This window comes from Microtus oregoni, unplaced genomic scaffold (genome assembly GCF_018167655.1).
Source record: "Microtus oregoni isolate MIOR12 unplaced genomic scaffold, Mior012 000009F_ref0000495, whole genome shotgun sequence".
Lineage (NCBI taxonomy): Eukaryota > Metazoa > Chordata > Mammalia > Rodentia > Cricetidae > Microtus > Microtus oregoni.
The window spans coordinates 42,400,402-42,423,847 of NW_024543068.1; the positions used below are offsets into that span (position 1 = coordinate 42,400,402).

The 23,446-nt window shown below is 36.7% G+C and overlaps 1 protein-coding gene across 3 annotated transcripts in view; it reads left to right on the top strand.

Moving 5' to 3' along the window:
* Positions 1 to 23,446, top strand: part of Prkd1 (protein kinase D1) — a 394,421-nt gene that overhangs the window by 318,423 nt on the left and 52,552 nt on the right. For 2 of the 3 annotated variants that reach the window (XM_041658222.1, XM_041658220.1), the window contains exons 5-7: positions 6,353 to 6,376; positions 21,475 to 21,685; positions 21,865 to 21,942. In XM_041658222.1, the coding sequence (XP_041514156.1) occupies positions 6,353 to 6,376; positions 21,475 to 21,685; positions 21,865 to 21,942 (313 nt within the window). The remainder of the gene's footprint in view (positions 1 to 6,352; positions 6,377 to 21,474; positions 21,686 to 21,864; positions 21,943 to 23,446) is intronic. The other variant, XM_041658221.1, reaches the window with a different exon arrangement.

A 23,446-nucleotide genomic window follows, 5' to 3' on the forward strand; every position in this document is an offset into this window, starting at 1 on the left:
GGGTGATGCCTTGTGCAAAGATAGCATTGCTCATTAATGCATCTAGAATATATGTTTTGCAAGTCTGTGATGACATGTGCAAACTTCTTCTAAAATGAAAGAAAACAAAATATTCTGTGTTACATTGCTTATTTTGATGATAGGATTGTTTACACGCAGAGTAAAACATTGCTGTTCTACTAATTTGTCCAATTTAGGCAAATAAATTGAATCTCAGATTTATATAGTCCTGCTAAGATAGAAAGGACAAAACAGCATATGTTGTAGTGCAAGCTGTGTGTGTCATCTGTGTTGGCACAAACCACATCCACTATGCTCTCCCTAATGCACCCATCCTCTAAGATAGCCCAGTATAACGAGCTGATGGTAGAGCAACTAACTATGCACATACATTTCTGGTAAACCATTAATAGTGTTATTACAAACAAAGTAAAACGAGAAGATCCTTAAGTAGGGGACACTTCTTGTGCTTACTTGTCTGCTATGTATAATGATACATATTATATTTCTTTACATTTTCTCATCTCCTTATTTGTAGAAGTTAAGAGTCAGTTGAAAACCTACTACATGAGGCTTAACCTTAGACAACAATCTCACAACCCTTCGTTTTGTCCTTAAGTGTGAAGAAGGAGGTTAGATCAGTTTTCTCACAAGGAACAATTGTAGATTCTAAATCAAATAAGACAGAAATGGAGAAAGCCAGTATATGAAGGTGTCTGTAAGCTTCCAAGGCAGTCAGGACTTAAAGTTCCAGGAATAGAGAGGTCAACACTCAGGGTTTTTCCAGTATCTGGCTCAAAATGACAATGGTGTTACTATTGAGAATTCCTGATATAACATAAAACCGGAGAATTGCCATACATTAAATTTATTGAATATAATGCTGTATTACACAGTATTTAAATATGAAACATTTAAGGTAATAAGGTATCACACATGCATAATATTATAATAGAATCAGAAACTGTACATGCAGATTGGCTGATTGATTTATATACAGAATGGAACTGCTGTGTAGGATAGATAGACCTTTCAGTAAATGTTTTGGGAGTTCTATAGAAAATAGAATTTTTTAAAATTGTTATTTGGGACAGCCTGCCACTGTATGTACTGTGTTACCCTAATATCTCTGAACTAGCCGGGTAGACATAACTGGCCTGGAAATGACAGAGGTCCTTCTGCCTCTGCTTCCTCAGTGTTGTATATGGGGGTGCTCCACCATGTCTAGCCTGGAAAATACGTTTAACCTGCTTCCAACCATATGATCCTAGGTACTCTGATTTTCTAGGAAATAATAAAGATGAATAAATAAAAATAGTTTAAATAGGAAAAGATTTCTACAGAAAAATTAAATCTCTGAGGAAAAGAAAATGAATCAAGAAGATGGGCATCATTCAAATTAAGAATGCCTTTCACTTAGAACAGAATATGTATCAGAGGATTTGTCCTTACAAAAAACTGATTCTCCCTCCCTCAGAAGCACATGTGAGCTATGCCCATCCATGTTGGCATGCCACCTGCCATTGGCATGATGTAGGTCTTGTTAAGGAAAATATATTTTTGACATTTCACCAGTGCAGCTTCCAGCTCTGAAAACATGTGAATAAAAGCGACACTGACTCCTTGGATTATGTCTATATTTACACTGTCATTAATAAATTACTATTCGCTCAACAACATAGTAGAATTTCACAAAGCAATATTTAAATAAAGAAACCAAGCTGGGCATGGCAGTTCATGACTGTGGTTCCAGATCAGAATGATCAGAAAACCAAATGCAGTCATGAAAGATAAAATTCTGTGATCACTCCAGAGAGCATAATGAGACTCCTATCTCAACAGGAAGTCATAGATAAAGGGTCTATATTTATAGATCCAAGATTTGAATTGTAATTGAGGCAAATCCAGTTTATGTTGAAGAACAGGAAATTAATGCTTTCTCTTAGAGGGATGCTAGCTGGGAGGGAGCAGCATTGAACTATCAAAGAAGGTATGAGAATTCTGTATCTTATCTGGAAAGAAGTTCCAGGTGTGTGTGTGTGTGTGTGTGTGTGTGTGTGTGTGTGTGTGTGTATAATCTCATCAAGACTTAATACTTTTTAAAACTTTATACTCATTATTTCTTATGAATTGCAACTTTAAAATGCTCTAAAACAGTGGTTCTCAGCCTTCCTGATGCTGTGAAACTCTAACACAGTTGCTCATGTTGTGGTGACCCCAACCATAAAATTATTTTCATTGCTATTTCTTAACTATAATTTTGCTATTGTGGTAAATCATACTGTAAATATTTGCTATGCAGGATGTCTGATATGCAACCCCTGTGATAAGGGATCACTACAAACAGGTTGAGAGCCACTGATCTAAAAGTATACTATTATAACTATGCAAAGTTGTTGAAGATTTTATCAACGGTAATGTGAAGAAAGGATCAAATGTTATATCAGAATGATTATTGATTAAATTCTGAGATTCCTTTCTTTCAATTATGATAGGTTTAGAAATATCGTTAGAAAACTTCCATTAATTATCAACAAGGAATACATTGTTTAAGTGAAATATTAAAACTAATGTGCCACGGCATGCTGAAATTCATGACATTTATTTATGTGATTGACATTATTTTTTGTAGTAGCCTTTTTAAAATATTTTCTTCTCTCATACATTACATCTCAACCTCAGTTTCTCCTCCCTCCACTCCCCCCAGTCTTTTCAACTCCCCTATCCCCCAGATCCACTCTTAGGGATATTCAGTGAACATGGTCTAACAAGGTACAATAAGACTAGACACAGACCCTCATATCAAGCCTGGACAAGGCAACCCGATAGGAGGAAAGTGTCCCACTTACCAAAGTTAAGTCAATATCAATAAACAATTTAAACAGATGTATAAACCCTAAGGAAATAGAAGCAGTCATTAAAAGTCTTCAAACCAAAAAAAATATCCAGTGTCAGATAGTTTTAGGACAGAATTCTACCAGACTTTCAAAAAAGAGGTAATGCCAATACTCCTTAAATTACTTCACAAAATAGAAACAGGAGTATTGTCGTTTTTATTTTATGAGGCCATAGTCACCCTCATACACAAACCACACAAAGATTCAACAAAGAAGGAGAATTACAGATGAGTCTTGCTCATGAACATTAATGAAAAATACTCACAAACCGAACCCAAGAACACATAGGAAAGATCATCTACCATGATCAAGTCGGTTTCATTCCAGAGATGCAGGAATGGTTCAACACATGAGTATCTGTCAAAGTAATTCACCATAAAAACAAACTGAAAGAAGACACACACACACACACACACACACACACACTCATCATTTCATTAGATGTTCTAAAAGCCTTTGATGAAATCCAATACTCTTCATGATAAAAAGTCTTGGGGAGATCATGGATACAAGGGCCATAACATAATAAAGACAATCTACAACAAGCTTATAGCAAAAATAAGAATTAAATGGAGAGAAACTCAAAGCAATTCCACTAAAATGTGGAACAAGACAAGGCTATCTGGTCTCTATATCTATTCAATATAGTAGCTTTTGCCAAAGACACAAAATTATAAATTATATGATCTTTCTTTAAACCAAGCCAAGACAGAAGAAAAGCTGTTACACCACAATGAATACATATAGAATGTGTACTGTAATTAATAATGGATCTTTTGCTTGGTGATTTATAGAAATGTGTGATGATGCTAAATCAACAAGATAAAAGAACAGTGTTGCCTATATATTTTCTGGTGTTTTCCTAAGTAAACAATTATTTAACAGAATTTCTGGAAACAAGACTGGAGAGATGACTCAGTGGATAGAGCACTTATAGCACATATGTGAGGATTAGAACTGAGATCCTCAGGCTACTCATGAAAGCTAGTTGGGCCTAATTGACCACCTGTAATCCCATTGCTCAGGAGAAAGAGAGTATATTTAAGATGTGAGTTCAAGTGACAGAACCTGCCTCAAAGTATAAAGTGGAAAATAATCAAAAAAGATCCCCAAAGTCAATATCTGGCCTCTGTATGAATGCATACACATATTCTTGTACATTCATATACATTCATGCACATATTCATACACGGATGCGCGCGCACACACGCGCACACACAGACACACACACACATACGCACACACACAGAGATGCCCAGGCATACATGAACATGCATACACATCACACACAAGCACATGCAAAAAGATGATAATAAGCCAATCTTGATCAGATAAAATTGTTAAGTGCCTCTTGGTGCATCCATGTAGTGGAAATTATGATAATTACTAAGCATAATTAATAGCCAACTGAATCTTGCAATAATGAAGTCAGTGTTCTCAAACTAAGTCAATACAGAATTCCCTTTTCACCCTCATAAAACCCCCGAGTATCTTATGAGAAAAGTAATCTTTGGGAAATTATAAATTATTTGGTTAGTGCATATTGCCTAGTTCATCTTTACACACTATAATCTGAAGGATGAATTCTGGTGAAAGACCAGACTGAGAAGTCTGCAGGACCAATATTTAAAGGAAAACTGTGATGTTTAGATGCCACATACATAGTTGACTAGGCTACTGTCTTGTTTGGGAAATTGAGAGACTTGGTATTTTTTTTCTGTCTCATAATAGTACCTATAGACAAAATCATATTTTTTTCCCACAAAAGCCACATTTGGGTCTATGTTCCAATGAGAAGCTGTTGTCTCTGAATTTCCAGGTAATTTTCATCAGCACACACACTGCACAGATAGTACTGGCTGCCGAGTTGTTTTGGTAAAACCTCCCTCTAATTGTACAAAGCTCCCAATGTCCCTGAGTCAATGGCAGCATATTGCAAATCAAGAGACAGAGTTTTCAAAAACAAGTAATAAGATTTTTCTGAATGTACGGTAATTTATTTAACAAGTAGGAAGAAAATCACAAACATCAGAGTATAGTTATACGGTTTTTAATGTTTCAACCGGAGTTCATTTTTGTTTTGATTTCTAGTTATCAAATAGAAAAACTGCCTACATATTTCCCCTTGTTTTAAAATGGAAAGATGAAAAAGAATTTATTTATTATATTTTACATTGAAACTTTTCATTTAATACTAAAATATACTTTTTTACTTTCAAATGGTATTTTAATTTAGAGTGAGATCAGAAATCAAGAAATGAGCCAAAGAATACAACATAATATATTTGCCTATAGTGATATTTCATTTGTATTTTGATAAATAAACCTTGCTTGAAGGTTAAGGAGTAAAACAACCTCACTGATCAGCCATATAGACTTATCAGGCGGTGGGGACACACACCTTTAATCCCAGTAGCCACACTAGTTAGCCATAGAAACAAGGCAGTAGTGTTGCAAGCCTTTAATCCTAGCTCCAGAGAGGAATATATGAAGGGAGGAGACAGCTCTCAGACACAGTCTGGTTCTGAGATTCCTGGAGGCGGGATCGCCATATCTGGCTGAGGTAGACATAAGAGTCAGTGGCTGACTGCTTTGCTTCTCTGACCTTCAGGTTGAACTCCAATTTCTGTCTATGAGTTTTTATTAGTCGTGAGACATTTACCTTCCTTTTTAAAATAATTTTTAAAGTTTTATGTGTGGGGGTGTTTTGCTTGAATGTGTATCTGGGCATCACTTGCACACCCAGTGTCAAGAGAGGTCAGAAATAGGCATTCGCTGCCCTGAAACTATATTTACAGACAGTAGTGAGCCACCATGTGGATGCTGGAAACAGGACCTTATTCTCTGGAGGGGCAGCCATTGCTCTGACCTACCAAGCCGTTTCTCTGGGCCCTGTATTTGTCTTCCTAAACCTCTTACCTCTGGCCATCCCTTGTTTGCCATCCCAAAACAGATAGTAAGTACGTTTCAGCTCACTCTCACCTGCGGGCAAATAACAGCTATGCAACATTTGATTACTCTAATGACCTTTTACTCCATCTCACATTAAGATCAAGAATTATTGTGAAGAAAACCTAATCTTTTACTTAAAGGTCAAAAATACTTCATTTTGACTCTAATTTGTTTTCAACAAGGTACAAGAGCCACCCTTCATCACTAAGACCATAGATTTTTTTTTTTTTAAACAACTACTCGTAATCTCAAAATGTTTTGCATCTGTGACTTAGTGGCTCCTGTTTCATTTAAACTTTAAAAGTATTTTCTAGTAGGGACTTTGTTGTGTCCACAAAGCTGACTGATGTAGCAGTTTGGTTTTGTCTGATGGCACGTGTGCCTATGTGAAATACCATTGACTAGTCCGCACTGCTTTTCGCTAGTAACTTTGTTTTTCTGTCTTTTTCTCCTTTTATTCTCCTCCTTTGCCTGCCCTTTGCTCTTTCAACTTCATGTTTCAGTCTCCTGTGAGCCCTGGCTTTGAGGTAGGTAATAAACTGTCTGGCATTAAGAATATGCTGTAACCTGGTCTTCAACCCCACCTTGTAATAGTCTGTAGTTGGCATTCATGGTTAAAGGTTAGAGTTTGCATGAGAGTTCAGTCCATTGAATGCAGAGCCCTGGGGTACAACTGCTTTTGTTGTTTCTTATTTTCAATGTTTGAATTCCCATAATCCTCCAAGTGACAGAGATTGACCTAGTCATTAAAATAATAACCGCTGATTTCTCAGGTCAAAGTTTGCTTCTAAATGTTTGATTTACTAACATGGGTGTCTTGTCAATGAAAATGAAAAGACAAGTTTTGTGGTGCTCTGTGAACTGAAAGCTCTGAACCCCAGAAATCTGTGTTCTTATTCCAGATACTGTAGAACCAGGAAAAGTGAGGACACAGTCTCTCAATTCCTGCTTTGGCTTGAGACCATAGGGTTGAGACCCAGGAGTGCCTGAAAATGAATCTGACCTCTTCTAGTTCTTAACTTGGATATTTTCATAGAACATGTTCTTTAACAATGTGTATTATCACAAACTATTAGTCCTTTTCTAACAGGTAACATGGGAGCAGAAATATTAAGCTTTCAATCCAGGCAGAAATTGTGTATGGATGTGGAACAAATTTCCTCCAAAAAAAGTATAAACTAAAAACTCTGAAATTGACTTTTTATCTGTCCTAAATAATTACTAGCACTTTTATGAAAGAATAATGGCAGAACCTACAGTCATGTTCTCCAGCCAACTGACTTGCTAGTATTTATTTCCCCTTTCTTTGGCCCCATGGCCATTGGAAGTTGATCCACCACTGTTGTCTCTCCAGAATCTCTAAGTTTCGAGTGTCATTATTAGTTTCCATGCTCAGATAAACTTGTGGCTACTCTAGCAGAAGATACCAACGTGAACCCACCCACCAGAACACATTCCAGGTTATAGGAAACTGACAAGTAAAGAGTTTGTGTGCAGAAGAAACAAGATTAAAAAATTTGTTTCACTGGTGCTAAATTCCTGTTTGGAAAACCATCTTTGCTGAAAAGGACCCTATGTAGAAAAGCCCAGTGTAAAATCAATGTGTATTTTTTTTTCTTATTTTCTTGTAATTTATTTTCTTGAATGTCCCTAGATAGAGTTTTCTGGCATACATTTTCCTTTGAGTCATCCTTAGGTCATGAAAATCAAAAGAAGCAGGGAACATATTCACTCCTCACTCTTTCCATTCAAGAACTGGATGTGAAGAACGAAGAGAAATTTTGGCTTTTGTGGAACTTGTAGCTATTAAAGGCAACCAGGCCTTCTTCAAAGACCAGCTCCTGCAGGAAATAAGATAAACTTTCTGCAGTCTATTTTTTCCAGAACTTCGTTTGTACTCAATTTTTCAAAGTCATAACCAATTTTATCTTCATTAATGTCTACAAAGATAAGGATACATGGAATTTGACAAGTTTTTTTTTTCTGAAATGTATTTTGCCAATAATTGTGTGTGTAGAAGAATTAGACACTTGATGACTTTTCTATTTTCAGTATGTCCTGGTCAATGTATCCACATAAGATAATTTATCTGCCTTGTGTGGAACTTCCATCCATTATATTAGTGGTAACTGTTGTTGGAGAAAGCATCTGCATATATATTTTCTTCTAGGCTCATAAAATATTTGTTGGATCTCAGTAAGAATTTGTTGAAAGAATTATTTTTGTTGGATTCCTAGAAACCAACTGTGTTATATATTTGTTATTTGAAAGAAAATGGTAGAGGCTTACATTTAAAATTCTACTAATTAATAGTGTTTAATAGTTTTTTTCTCATACTTTACAAAAATAGGTTTTATGAATGGCTTTTAAAATTTTGTTCCTCCTATTTTGATGGTTTGAGAAAGAACCTACTGTATCTAAGAGTTATTTCTTCACTGGTAAAGAGAAACAATGCTGCATGCATGCATTAGCCATCCTTCCTCCTTTTGGTGTTTGTCCCTTTCCTGTTTGCTATTGACTTGCTAATTGCCACCAACAGTCTTCCTATCTTAAGCAGCTACCTTTGTCTATCAGTCTAAAATGAAAGACTATTCTGGAATTTTGCATGTGCTTTCTCTCACACTGGTTTTTCAATTTTCTTTTTAATAAATAATTATATGTGTTGTAGGCTACAGTATGATTACTTCTTCAACATGGAAAACATGTATTCTTCTTCAGTTTTATAGAATCCAGAGCCTTTTGAAATTATATTAATGTGAACAGACATTCTAAATGATTTAGGAGAGTGGAGTGATTGTTTCTTGCAATAAAGGATGGGAAGCCAAGGTTGAAAACAAAGAATTGAAGTAGTAGGTAACCTCTGTAGACACAATATAATGTGAAAGACAAAAATTAGAAAACAAGAAACAAAAGAAAATAAAAATAAAAATAGATGTATTTTTTAAAAAGTTTAATCAAAGTTGTTTTAAATGCTTCCAATATCTTTGAAGGGCATCTGTTAGTACAGTTCTGAGGTTGACAGCCTCTATGAAAACTTACTTTCACCGAAATTGAATTCTCCTAATCCAAAGCTTTTTGTTTCTTTTTAACATTCAGACTACCTTAGAGAAACTGTACGAAATACAGAGCTCATTCTAAAAGGTTGTCTTTTGTCTGACTGTTTTATATCCTCAAACTTTAGTTTTTGTGAAATTTAAACTACATTTGGTTTAACTTCTTACAGAGCACAACTATTTTTTAAATAACAATTTGCCATAAGCTTGTCATTTTCATAAAGTTTTCTGACTCACATATAATGAAGGCAAGAGAGTCTTGGCTGGATAGTTTCATAGAAATTTCCAGGGAGTTTTTCAACATGGCCAGTATCTATCTAGAGGCACGTACTTGGTACTCTTATGTTCTGGAGTTCCAGGAATCCTGGTGACTCATCTAAATTAAAGTCATTTTCCACTTATAAATGCACCGTGGCTGCCCTGTAGTACTCTGCCAGGTGTCACAAGGCTTCTCTTGATTGCTGTCTAAGTGAGCAAACACAAACCAGGGCAGTGTGCACTTTAAGTGAAGAGCCGTGTGCAGAGTTAATTTATTTATCTACTTCCCAACCACCAAAGCCTAGATGAAGAGTGATGTATCCATGGGGAAGGAGCCCTGCAGTAAATTAACGTGATAAGGCTCAGTATATTGTAGCATGATGTGATTCAATGGAACCTGTGTGTAACATCTACATAATTAATTTATGTTCTGGATAGAAACATTAAGAAGCCTATTTATAAATGCAATCATTGTTGGGCAGAATTTCAGGAAACTCATTTGTAAGGGGACATCATGCTTTGCTTGTCCATACTTTGTTAGGTTTTAGGAACAGTTAGATCTTGAACAAAGGCTCTGATGGCCCCAATAATCCTCCAGGCAATGCTTTATGGCCTCTGGAAAGCTCCCCAAGACACAACAGTAGACATTTTCTCTCTCCCACCTTCATCCTGCCAGGCATGGCCAAGTCGATAACCTTTTCTTTCCTGGCCCCTGGTAGCTACTGATTTCTTAGCTGAAATAAAGAACACTCGTGCTGTATGTAGGAGCTGTGTGTCATGGGGAATTCCTATACCCAGGAAAATATGAAAAGTCTGCTATGAAAGTAAGTATGAGGGAAGAAAGGAATGGAAAGTTAGAAATGGATCTCCTATGACTTTCTAATTTAAAAATATTTGTGTTTTCAGTTGCAGAGTGTTAGCTCAGCTGGTAATGGTATTCACCACCAAGCCCACAACCTGAGTTCAACCTCTGAGACTCACCTAGTGGAGAGGGGTGCTCCTTCTTGCGGTCCTCTGACCTCCACACAGGTACCATGACACCTGTGTGCCATACATTCACAATAAGTCAACACATAAACAAGGCCATTCATATATTATATTTAATATTTGTCCACTCAAAAGTATTTAGCTGCCTTCCATGATTCTTAGACAAACTTTTAGATATGAAGTCACTTGGTCTAAGTTAACCAACTTGCCTTCTTTTCTCAGGAAAAGGGTTTCCTTTTCAGGTTAACTTGTGGAACATAAAATAAGACAATATCCAGAAGTTATGATCTAAAGTGTCGCTTTCTATAAAGAGCCCAAATTAGGATTATAATCTATTTCTATGTTTTCCTATGGCCATGCCGTTTCACTGATAGCTAGTTAGTGCTTTCTTATATTTTCAAAACTCAGTTCTTGGGAGAGTAGAAGCACATAGGTGAAAGGAAAAGCCCCTTTTTAAAAAATCTCATCTTGTCTTATTACGTCATTGTGGAAGTGAAACATGCACAAACACACACTCACACAGGCGCACTAGCACTGCAGTGTGGCATTAATTAGCATGGGCTAGGGGCTGGGAAAGGCTGCACAAGTGTCTCTATAGCTGATTGTTAGAGGAAGATAGGAGTCTTTGAAGTCTTTGTCTCAGCTCCTTCTTGGTATCAACATAAACTCAGTCTAGACCTCTGACTGTTCATGTAGAGTTAATTACTCAATTACAAGACTAAATGCCCCTAAATTGATGTCCTTGATTTTCCTTGGATAGTCATCCACTCCACCCCCATCACTTTCTATACGTCAATTCAGCCTGACATTTAAAGTTCCGTAGCAGAAGTTGTAGGCCTGCATTCATTTTCTTTCAAAGTGGAAATGTTCCCCTCTGCCACTTAAAAAACAATTGTAGATTTAGAATGCATCACATTAAGTTTGCATTGCTTTCCTGTTTAACTTTCAAGGAAAACCTACTTATATCATGTTTCCTTTCAGGGTCCCAGCTCACAGGGTATTTATTGGTAACTGACATTTAAAAGAACAGGACCTGAAATTTGTGGAAACACTTCCACAGCTCTGATGCTTTTCCTGCAAAGGGTGGGTCACTTAAGACCTCGCCTTCTGTTTACTCAAAAGAGTGAGGCAATAGAAAGCAAATGGAACTTCCAAGACTACTTTAGCACTCAGCAAATCTAGATCTCCTTATAGTTTTCCAAGGGTATTCTATGTGTCGTTACTTTGAAAGCTTTCATAAATGGCTGCAAACATCAAGAAGTGAATTCTCCGCTGTAAAACACAGCATCCATCACCACTAAGCAGGGGGTATGTTTTTTTTCCCCTGCCCTGTAATAACCCTTTTAACGGGTAGAGAAGGTTTTGATCAGCTTTTATTTATACTATGTATTTAGGACATCCAGCTGAGAATTCAAACTCATTTATCTGGCACTTTTGGCATGAAGTTCAAAGGACATAGAACCAGAACACAATTAAAAAACCTTGAGACTCAGCAAACATCCTAACTTCTACACAGCACCCGTGCTCTTACGTGAACTTCATTTCTCGTGGCTTCATATTTGCCTTAGTCAAAGACTGTGCTGGAAACCTCTCTTAATCTCTATGTAAAGGGTGATATCTGGGGAAAGATGGCTGTTCCATCTTTCTTTACAAAGTAACCAAGCTGTGAGTTTTCTCATGTATTTCTAGCACTAAGTACAGGTGGGGTTAGTTACTTCCAAATAACCATAAAACTGTGTGTCAAAGCTTCAGCAGGGAACCTGCTATAAAGTCTATAGATAGGAAGGGCTTTGTTGTTCTTGACATATTTTTACTTGTTGATAGAGCCAAACCTAATAAGACTCAATTTGTTGTCAGCAAACATAGTTCTTTCAGGGAAACAACTTTCTGAATGATCTTTCTCCTCCAGTGTAAATGTAGCTTACCCTTGATTGAAGCTTTCTCTATGGGCATTTTCTGTATGGGAATCTTGAGTGAAGCAGGATTCCAGAACTGTACAATTTGAATAGAGTAAGGCAGACTAGGTCCTTCCCTAAAAATTTCTTCTATTCTATTGACAATTTAAAAACACTAGGCAGGTAGAACAGTTGTCTTCAGGCTTCAGCAAGTACTCAACAGGAGACAGAATGGTGTGACCCAGAGAAAAGTAGAAAATGAGGAAGTAGTCGGGGACCCCTTAGAGAAATGGTGAGGGAATTGAAGACAAGTAGGAAGAGACCTCTATACTGGGGGAGAAAGGAAGAGTAGATAGAAAGATAGAGACAGTTACAGGTGCATAATGGTAATAAAGAGGCACAGGAATTGTTTCTTTCCTAGTCTTCCTATATCCAGTAGTGTCTCTTTGGACCTCCAGGTGTTTTGGCCCCAGGACACTTGGTAATTAGAACAAGTCCTACTTGAAGGCTTTGGGGGGGACTTGGGCTATTCTGCCTGGTTTTGTGGAGTGTCTGTACAGCTTCAGACTTATGGAGTCAAGGATGAATTGTTTCCAATTCCATAGTTGGGTGTGGTTTTGTAGAATCATTATTCATACTGTTTAATCAAAACTGTACCTTAATAAGACAGTAGGCCGCTGACTGAATGGCTCTTCCACGCGAACGCTGCTGAATCAACTAGCTATTGTGTTCCAGAAAACATCCATGACTCGGATTCCTTCTGTTGAGCACTAGCAACATAATTGAAAATCCCTGATGTAGGTCAAAGATAAGTCTTCAGGGCGTTTCCACATCAGTTGCATTTTGGTATGAAAGACGTTTGTTTATTTTCATTGTATCGTGTGCCTTCTTTATTCATTCATAAGAAGGAAATAAGGTTATTTCTGTGACCTATTAGCAAAGAACTAAAGAATTTGGGAACAAACAAGTTAAGAGAGAAAGATCAGTATGTGAAATAAAACTACATGAGTTCATTGTCACACTTAAAATCTATGTGAGTTGAGTCAAATACTTATAAACTTCTGTGAGTGAGTTTTCTTGCCTAATTGGTAGAGATGATAATACAAGGAGTTACAATGTTTCACATATTTATTTGTATTTTATCAAAGATTTTTCTATCATCACCTTGTTCAAAGTTCTAAATGAACCAGATTTATTCCCCAGAGGAGGTAACTGGCACAACCCATCTTCGTCATCTTTCACTTCACTTTCCTCTCTACATTGTCAACATCTAGATTTACTTATTTTATAATTTATATACCTGGACTTCCTTCTTACCTAACACAACCAAAAGGACAGCTACAGAGATGGAACAATTGTTAAGAGCACTGGACGCTCTTGCAACAATGCAGGTTGTGTTCCCAACAGTCACATGATTGCTCATAACCACATGCAACCTCACTTTCAAGTTTCTACTTCAGATTCCAAAGGATTTCATACTCCTTTATGGTGTGTATACATACATGTATATGATACACCTACAGTCAAGTAGCTACACATATATACATTTCTCAAAAAGAAATTAGCATAAAAGTTATAGACATGGGCCTGGCGGTGGTGGCACACGCCTGTAATACCAGCACTCGGGAGGCAGAGGCAGGCAGATCTTTGTGAGTTCAAGGCCAGCCTGGTCTACAAGAGCTAGTTCCAGAACAAGCTCCAGAGCTACAGAAAAACCCTGTCTCAGAAAAACAAAAAACAAAATCAAACAAAAAAAAGTTATAAAAGTGAAGGAAAAGAGGGAGGGAGGGAGGGAAGGAGGAAAAAGAAAGGGAAGAAGGGAGGGCAGTATTTGAGTCTTCTCTTTCACAGTGACATCGTGTTCTCCAGATTATTGCAGTCTTCATCATTCCTTATCACATCTCATAAAGGCCCACACCTTATTACTGCCTATAAATATTTAATCTTGCTACCCTCATTTTTCAGAGCAGAGGCCTGAACAGATTTCTTACCAAATCAGATGTATGGGACAATCAGGAAGTTGCATAGAGTAGTTGAGGTTGGAAATACTATTTGACTGGCTGTCCTCTTTGAAAATCTAAACTTATTTAGATTATACTTGCAGGAAGCACATGCAGAAGACTGTTTTTGTAAAACTTTACATTTTGTGGTATCCATTTGATCAGTGAAGAAATGTCTGCATTGTATGCTCCTCTCCATTTGTCTGTTTCTCCTTGAGAGTTTTCCCCCAAAACTAGTCATAATCGGCTATGTGGATTGAATATTATTTAATAAATAGAAGCATTTTTGAGTGCTGTAGGGTTTTGTTTGAACAGTGTTTTTTTTTTTCTGTAAAGTGGCTTTTATCTTTTATAAAGACTTGTATTTGATGTTTACTTGAGTAGCAATAAACAAAGCCAGGGCCAGGCAACTTTTCCACTCAGTTTTCCAGATGAACTAATGAAGGTTTCATTTCAAAGGGAATATGCTGTGTTGAGAAAATGTTTGAACCCCATTAAATATTTAAAGACGAACTGGCACTAGGAGGCCCATGATGTAATCTGAGCATTACTTACTGGGATAGCGCCAACCTTGCTAAGTCATTAATGTAATCAAGTATCAAGTGAAAAGCCAATCCTTCTCCGTCAAAGCAGGATATTTTCTCTTTCTAAGTAGGCCTCCAGTGCAGAGACTTCAATGGCGGGTAGTCATTTCACGCAAAACAGTTAGTGAGAGTTGTTACTTCTGAACTTAAAAAAAAAAAAAAAAACTCTATCTTACTTATATTTAGTATTTATTTCTGGATTTAAGATTAAACTTCCACCATTGTTCTTTTCTGATATTCTTCCTATCTATGGTGTGGTGTGATACCCTGAGATTAGGAACAGCACTTCGTGATTTTCATCATCGAGTTTGCCAAATCAAGTAATTTCATGCATGTGCTCCCACTCTTATTGGATGACTACATTGATCCTGATATAAATTTGACACAAGGAATTTTACTCACTAGCCCAAAGATGAATATAAAGTGTAAATTTTCTGAAGTGCATTCTTTGGCATTAGCTTCTGGTAATTATAGAGAAGGGAATTGAAATCAGTTCTGTGAAGTTGGAGCCAGTTTCTGCTCTGAACATATTAATGAAACAGAATAAAACAAAATACAGCTGTTCTGTTCCCAGAGCCTTTCAATATTCCTCTTGTTCCATGAAGAAAAAATTATAGTGCAGATTGTCCAAGTTCACTAAATACATGAAGCCAAACTAGGCCTTAAGCAGCAATGGAAATCCACCTAAACACAAATTGGCCAGCTAAGTAAACCCGTAAAAACCCTCATTTCTTTGGTAGGTATGGAGGAACTTTCTCTATGCAAAAGTTAATGTGAGAAAGAAATGTAATCTAAGACTCTTGAGTACTATAATTTATTGAATTAAATATGTGAATAATAAAAAACAGTGAAATAAGTTAAGGAATTAAAGAGACCTTATTCTGTATCTAACACATTAGGCGTAAAATAGCTCCTTCTGCATCAGGGCTCTCAATTGCCAGCTTAATGCTGCAGTCACGTCGAGTATCTTATTGTGCACATTTCTCAAATTATGAGACTGTTGTTTGTTTGTTTGTTTTAAAACAGAATTTTATTAGCTCCCCTAGGCCTGGAACTTAGCAATCCTTTCTCAGACTTCGGATGGAAGAATTATAACCATGGACTATACTATGTTTAAAAGTTTAATTTCATGTTCTGTCCACATCATCATTAGAGTTTTGTTTCAAATAACAGTTACTGAGAGGAATGCAGAAATGCTGTTTCCTGGACTCAATGTGATTCATACTGTGTGTCACAGGGTAACGGCCTTGTCCCGTGAGCTGCGGAGTTGTCATCTGTTGCTCTTCTGTGGTTTATGTAGTCTTACCTCGTAAAGCCCTTGTTGTACAATTGAAGAATAGATGAAGGCCATATGAGCCCTTAGTACATCAGCAGGTAGCGACCTTGTCTTTCCCTTTGCCTTGGCTCTTACATTTCCCTTCTGACATCACTCTCACACAGGTGTGTGTATGTAGGGTTCCAGAAGCTAAGTACAGTACTGTAAACTGGCCTTCAGACAGATTCTCTATTCTCCTTTTTCTAAGGTGCCAGTTATCTGGTAAAAATTGGGATTTCAAATCCCCTCTGCCATCATTATATCAGTTCTGCATACATATATATTATACCATGCATATGTACTCTAATTCAAGACTGTGAAACTTACTTTTTCATTTAGGAATATAGGTTATATTAGATAATATTAATTATATTTGAAACTATGTATAAAAAAGATAAATGTAGATATATCTAGGTGAGACACCACTTGATTTTAAAATTTCAGATACCATGATGTTCCAGAGTAATTTTTTTCCCCGTGTACACTGTGTTATATCAATTAAGGTCAGTTTCTGACTATCGCTTCTGTGACCTGGCAGACCCCCTGCTCTGTTGTGTCATGTGACACAGTGAATCCCATCACTGACTACTTACATGTAGCCTTTGGACCAGAGTGGCAGCCAGTCTCTTTTCCCTAAATTTCTAATATTTTGACCTAATTTCTTAAGTGAATCTCTTTTGAAAGTAAGAAATTATATGACTTTTTGAGAATAATTCAAGTTCTTCCAGTTTAAGAGCAGAAAGTTGTGGATGAGATGAGAACATCCCTTCTTGCTCGTTCATGTGAAGTTACTCTGTGCTCTAGGGATAGTCTCATGTTATGTCAGTCCTTTAACATAGCTCAGACCTCGACAGCTTAAAGTAAGGATGATAAACACAGCGTGACTTGGGCACAGTCTTTTAGAATTATCCACATTTGAGATTATTTATCAGTCTGCTAAGGATGTAGGACATCAGCTCATCTTTTATTCTGTTCTTAAACTTTCCAGCTGTGGAAAAAATGTCCCTTTCATTGTACTGAAGTCTTGAAAATTGCCCAGTGACACCACAGTTATAAAATACACTGGATTGAATTAATCCGTGCAATAAACTGTTCTTCAGTAGCATTGAAGTCACTGGTTGAATAAATTTGTCATTCTTGTTTCAATAAGATTTGGCCTATCTCTTTTAGCTCCCACAACATCTGTGCAAAACTTTTCAGAGTAATTAACCTTTATATTTTTATTTTTATTTAAATTTCCTCATACAGTGTATTTTGCTAATATCCTTTTGAAATGAATCCATCTGACTTGAGCTGTTTTTGTTTGTCTGCTTTTTTATTTGTTTGTTGTTTATGGTTGGGAGATTATTATTGTTGTTGTTGTTGTTGTTATTGGTTTTCCAAGACAAGGTTTCTCTGTGTACCAGCCCTGGTTGTCCTGTAACTCATTTTGTAGAATAGGCTCGCCTCAAACTCATAGGGATCTGCCTGCCTCTGCCTCCTAAATTCTGGGATTAAAGGTTGGAAAATTTTTAATTACAGTCTCTATTTTGGTAGTGGTTATAGGTCTACTTACATTCTTCATTTTGATTTACCTTTGGAAAATTGTATATGTTGATCAATTTACTTATTCTTTTAGGTTTTCCATTTTAGTAGAATATAGATTTTTAAATTATGTCTTCATGACTCTTTGAATTTTCTCAGAGTCAATTGCAATGCCCCTCTGTTTTTCTCTAATTTTATTAATTTAGACTTTTTTCCCTCCTTTTCATTAATTTGGCTAAGACTTTGTCATTCTTGCTTGCTTTATCAAAGAACCAACTCTTTGTTTCAATGATTTTTTTTGTATTCTTTGTTCCTTATATTTCATTGATTTCAGCTCAGAGCTTGGTCATTTTTTCCTATCTACTCTTTTGGGGTATTGTGTTTTCTTGATTTCTAGGATTTTCAGGTGTGGTTGTTCAGTTACTAATATGAGATTTTTCATTTTTTTTTTCCTTTTAGTGTAGGTGCTATAGTGGTGTCTCTTTGAACTACTTTCACTTTGGCCCATAGGTTTTGGTATGTTACATTGCCATTTTTGTTCAACTTTAAAAGCTTTTAATTTTCTTCTTGATTTTTGTCTTGACCCAATTTTCATTCTGTAGTTTAGCTCTAATCTGTTGTAATCAGATAGGGCACAGGGTATTATTTCATATATATATTTATAAATTATATAAATACATTTCATATACATATAATATATAATATATTTTATCAAATATATTAAGGCTTGCTTTGTGTCTTAACACATGGTCAGTTTTGGACAGAGTTACTGGAGCTGCTGAAAAGAAAGCATATTCTTCACTTCATCAGTATTTGTGTACATGCCTGTTATGTTTCTAAGTTTAGTTTTTGTTTGGTTCACCTGTTTATTGGTTGGGGTTAGGTGTTGAAGTCACCTGTATCACACATTTTAGCTGTAGTAGTCATTCTTTTATGATCTTGGGTGATCTTTTGTTTGGTGTATAAACTTAATATCCTCTTGGTATATTTTCATTTTAGTGAGTATGTAGTGTTTTTTTTTTCCTATGTCTTCTGATTAGTTTTGTTTTGAAGTTTTTATATTTTGTTTCTTTTTCGTCAGGTGTTTAAATGTCTACACTTGCTTACTTCTTCGGTCCATTGTTGCTTTGACTGCTTACCCTGAATTGATGTACATCTTTATGGTAAAGTGAGCTTCTTGGATGAAGCAGAAAGATAGATCCTGCTTCATAATTCAATCTGTTAGTCTATGTCTTTTTGTTGGGGAATTGAGACCATTTGTATTGAGAGTTATTAATGAGAAGTATTTATTAATTCCTGTTATTTTGTTATTGTTACTTAGATGGCCCCTGATATCTTTTGACTAACTGTTCTTAGATTATTTATTCCTAGTGTCCTCATGGTGTAGTTAGCTTTCCTTCTAGTGTTTTCTGTATTGCTAGATTAGTGGACATAAATTGTTTAAATTTGGTTTATCATGAGATGTTTTTCTTGCTAGCTGGCATCTATGGTTTTTTATAGGTTCTAATCCACTTATCCAGGACCATTCTGGATTTCACAGTCTCTACTAAAAAGCCAAATATTCTTCTAATGGGCCTGCATTTATATGTGAGTTGGTCTTTTTCTTTTGAAGCTTTTAATGTCCTTTGTTTATTACGTACATTTAGTGTTTTGGTTATTCTGCATTGTGGGTATTTTCTTTTTTTATCCTGTCTATTTGTTGTTCCATGTACCTATCATACCTTTATGGTAATCTCTTTCTTTATGTTGGAGAAACTTTTTTCTATGATTTTGTTGTAATTATTTTTCTGTCTTTGACTTGTGTTTCTTTTGTATCTCTAGTATTCATAGGTTTGGTCTTTTCATATCATAGTGTCTCAAATTTTACAGCTATTTTGTGCCTATGTTTTTTATGTTTTATGTTTTCTTTTACTGACCTATCATTTCTTCTACCTTACCATCAGGATCTAAAATTCTTTCTTCCATGTCCTCTAATCTGTTGGTGAGACTTCTCTCTGGAGATTTAGTTTGACATCTGGAGTTTTTCATTTCCAGTTACTTTAAGTCTATGTTTTCTAGTTTCATGCCTTGAATTGTTTTCATTATTTTATTTCAACTGTTTGTGTTTTCATGGTCTTCATTTATTTATATCTTTTTTAAGGTCCTTAGACATATTTATAATTACTATTTTGAAGCCTGTATCTTGTGCTTCAGCTACATTGCTTTCCTCAGGTCTTCCCCAATAGGGTCTCTGGGTTCTGGAAGCACATAGTCTTGGTTGTTCATGTGTGTGTGTGTTGGTACTAGGATCTGTGTGTCTGGAGCTATGGCATTTGAATTTGCTGGTGTGTGTGTGTGTGTGTGTGTGTGTGTGTGTGTGTGTGTGTAAATGTCTTGTCCTTATTGGATGGGTGTTCTGTTTTTTGTTGCTGTTCTCCACTCCAGGTCCTAACCAGGTTACTGAATTACAACCAAGTATGATAGCTGTGGGGTTAGTAGCAGAGGACTCTTCTGCATGAGGGCAATCTCAGAGGAGTGGAGAATGGCTAGAAGGAAATACTGAAAGGGCAGAGCTGCTGTGATCCTGGGTCTGCATCAGGAGTTGAGTTCCAAAAGGATTTAGATACTTTGTGTGTGGGGGAACTTAGATATGCAAGCTCCAGCTGGATGAAGGGTAAGTCAAGTATGACTGGAATTGAAGATAGGAAGGAGGATAAATGTCCCACTTGGATCCCAGTGGAGTGTGGTCACTGTGGGTCCTTGATAGAGAGGACTGTGTTTGTGTAGCCATCGGACTAGAGATGAGCTAGAGGGGAATACTTTTTTCTGGCCATCAGGAAGGATTTACTTTTCTGTCATTGAATTCTAATTATGAATGTATCTGTGGACATGATATTCCAAACAGAAACCTCATGTCAGATTTTGTTTTGCTGCAGCTTGTGTGTCGCCATTCATTCCCCTGCTGAGTAATAAGTGACTTTAGATTTTGGTTAGCCAGAGGTGAAAATGCATGGAGATTTTATGCCGGCGGGATTTAACAACTATTTTGTCGATAGTTGTTCCAATTTTGAAATTAGCCAGATAAGATAAAAAGACGGGGTTCTTAAAGCAAGTAAGGACAATATTTTTTTTGCTCCACTCTTCATCCAGTATTCAGCATAAAAGAATTATTTAAGGTGTGTGAGCTTAGGTGTGTCAACTAGGACCGTCTTTTCAGGCACCTAATGCTTCTTCATGTAGAGCTGGAGTTTAACTAACTAGACACTCAATTACAATAGCTACTAAGGAATATTTGCATTCTTCTTTTATTCCAAATAAATGTATTCTATTTCCAAGCACATGTTCATGAAACTGTTCAAAGGAATTGAAGTAGTAGTTCCTTTCAGTTAATGCACTTCAGCATAGCACACTCATGTCATTATCACAGCAAATACCGGTATTTCTGTGCCTTATGTAGCCCATTGGTTGCTACATTTCTTAATTATAAGAAGGATTGCCTAACTTTAGCCCTTTGCCTTTTTATGTAATTGAGGAATTATTTAAAATCATATTAATTTTTTTCCCTCAAGGGAACCCAAAGAAACTGTAGGCTTCTCTTAGAGCAAATGCTGTGTGGAGATTGAATTTCCACCTCTACCTTTCTGAACTGGTCACACTTCTGTCCCTGTGCATATGGTGATCTAGAAAGTTCTGTATGAAGAGAGACATGGCGTAAAGGAACATTCCTTGTTTTATTTCGGCTTTGTATTTCTGTGTTAAAAGTAAACAAATTAATATTTCGATGTTTGGAAAATAAAAAGAGGTGATTTAAAAGTCCTAGAAATCTGGTTCACATATTTTGCTCTCCAGTGTGTGGCTTTCATTCAGCTTGTAGAGATGTGACATCAGTGGGCGTGAGCTATAGTGATCAACAAAAATCTAATTTCAGATTACTTCGTATCAATGATCAAATTCAGTAGCAAAATAGAACGAAATTTAAAAATACAGTTAAATCACACCTTGTCGCCATTTATCGTTTCCCAAACCCCAGCAAAAGTCGCCGTCAGAGTCATTCATTGGTCGCGAGAAGAGGTCAAATTCGCAGTCGTACATTGGCCGGCCAATTCAGCTTGACAAGATTTTGATGTCTAAGGTGAAGGTGCCACACACCTTTGTCATCCACTCCTACACGCGGCCCACCGTGTGCCAGTTCTGCAAAAGGCTCCTCAAGGGCATTTTCCGGCAGGGCTTGCAGTGCAAAGGTGAGGACCCCCTAGGCCCCAGTCACTGGCGCCTGGCACCCGTCATGCCTTAAATGAATCATCTTTCTTTTTAAGTCACGATATTTTGTGCTACATTTTCTCTAATAATTTTCTGGGTTTTTTGTTTTTTGTTTTTTGTTTTTTTTTTTTGTTTTTTGTTTTCAAACCTTCATGAGTAGATTGCAGATTCAACTGCCACAAACGCTGTGCACCGAAAGTCCCAAACAACTGCTTGGGTGAAGTGACCATCAATGGAGGTAGGGGACAATTCATAGCCGTGTTGTGTGTCTCATGCAAATCACAGAAGGTAGTGTTTATGATTTATCAGTGTTTTTTCTTTCGTTTTTCAGTGGAGATATTTGTAACTCATCCACAAATAAATAATGGCCCAGGGTCTTCTCTGAAATGGAAATATCCATTTCAGACCATTAGATTTTTATATAATAATAATAATAATAATAATAATAAATCTTCACACAGCATATAATTCATGTTAAAACCTTGCATGCCTGTCATTTCTTGCCCACCCTTATTTCATTCCCTAAGCCTAGTTTGCTTGGAAACATAGACCATGTTGGACACCTACAAACCAGCGCTCCCTCTCAGTTTCTGTGGCCCCACTTCCTTGAAGCATGGAGGCACAAGTTAACCTCCTTCCCCACCCGCTGATGAAGGTCACGATCACAGACTGGACTAGAGGCAAACAGCTCCAGATGTCTGCTTCAGTGTATACCTGAGTGCGAGCCTGAATCCCAAAGAGGAAGACCTTAGCTCTCAGAAAGTGGTTTTCTTCCTACAATAGAAGTATTTTTTGAGAATAATCCAACGATATGGATTACATTGATTCACTTCACCACCTAGGTGCTCTTCTAAGGGTTATCACATGGTGATGTGACTTAGGATCCCAGGCTCCCTTTTTCCAAAGACCATGAACTGTTTCTGTTAATTTTTACACCAGTAGACTTCGAAGCCCCCTGGTTATAGAACCTCAGAATATACAGAGATATTTGTTTTATGAAAAGCTAAAGAATACGTGATTACATTTCTCTGGAAGAAATAGACCTTGAAGGGCCAAAGAGCAGCGAAGGGGGAAGCACTATCAAGGAAAGTATTTGTATGCACACAGATTTCCAGCGTAGAGGTCCAAAGTTAGCTGGCAAAATTGAAAGCTTGGCGAATTTCCCACTTTCTGAGGCTTGTGATATTGACTCTTCAATCCCAGGGATTTTCAATTGGACCTGATAAATAGAACCCAGGGGAAATGGGAAAGTTTTTGAGGAGGATGATCTGGAGATTGCATTTGCTTATATAGTCAGAGCAATGTGGTGAAGTGGAAATTCCCCAGGCATAGCTGTTCAGAGCCTCTGATTGATCTGTTTTTCTTATTTTAAAATGGGTAATTTGCATTAGTAAAGTAATTAAAATTTTACCATTGCCGTCAACTGTACATGGACAGGATTTAACATTCAAATAACAAATACTTTAGGTATTTAAAAATTATAATTGATTGGGATATATGATTTAAGAAGCTAACTGAAGTAGTAGTTAGATATAGGTAACTCTTTTTTCATGTGAACCCCACCCCCACATGAGCTTCTTTCTCCCAGGAGGCCTGTCCTATGAAATATTACCAGTTTCCTGGTTCAATTATACCTGGACATGGCTTCCCAGAATTGTACTCCTAGGTTTCATTTTATAGAATTTCTTTTTTTATTTTTTTCCTTTGCCTTGTAGATCTGAGAAACAAGTATCAGGCTGTGA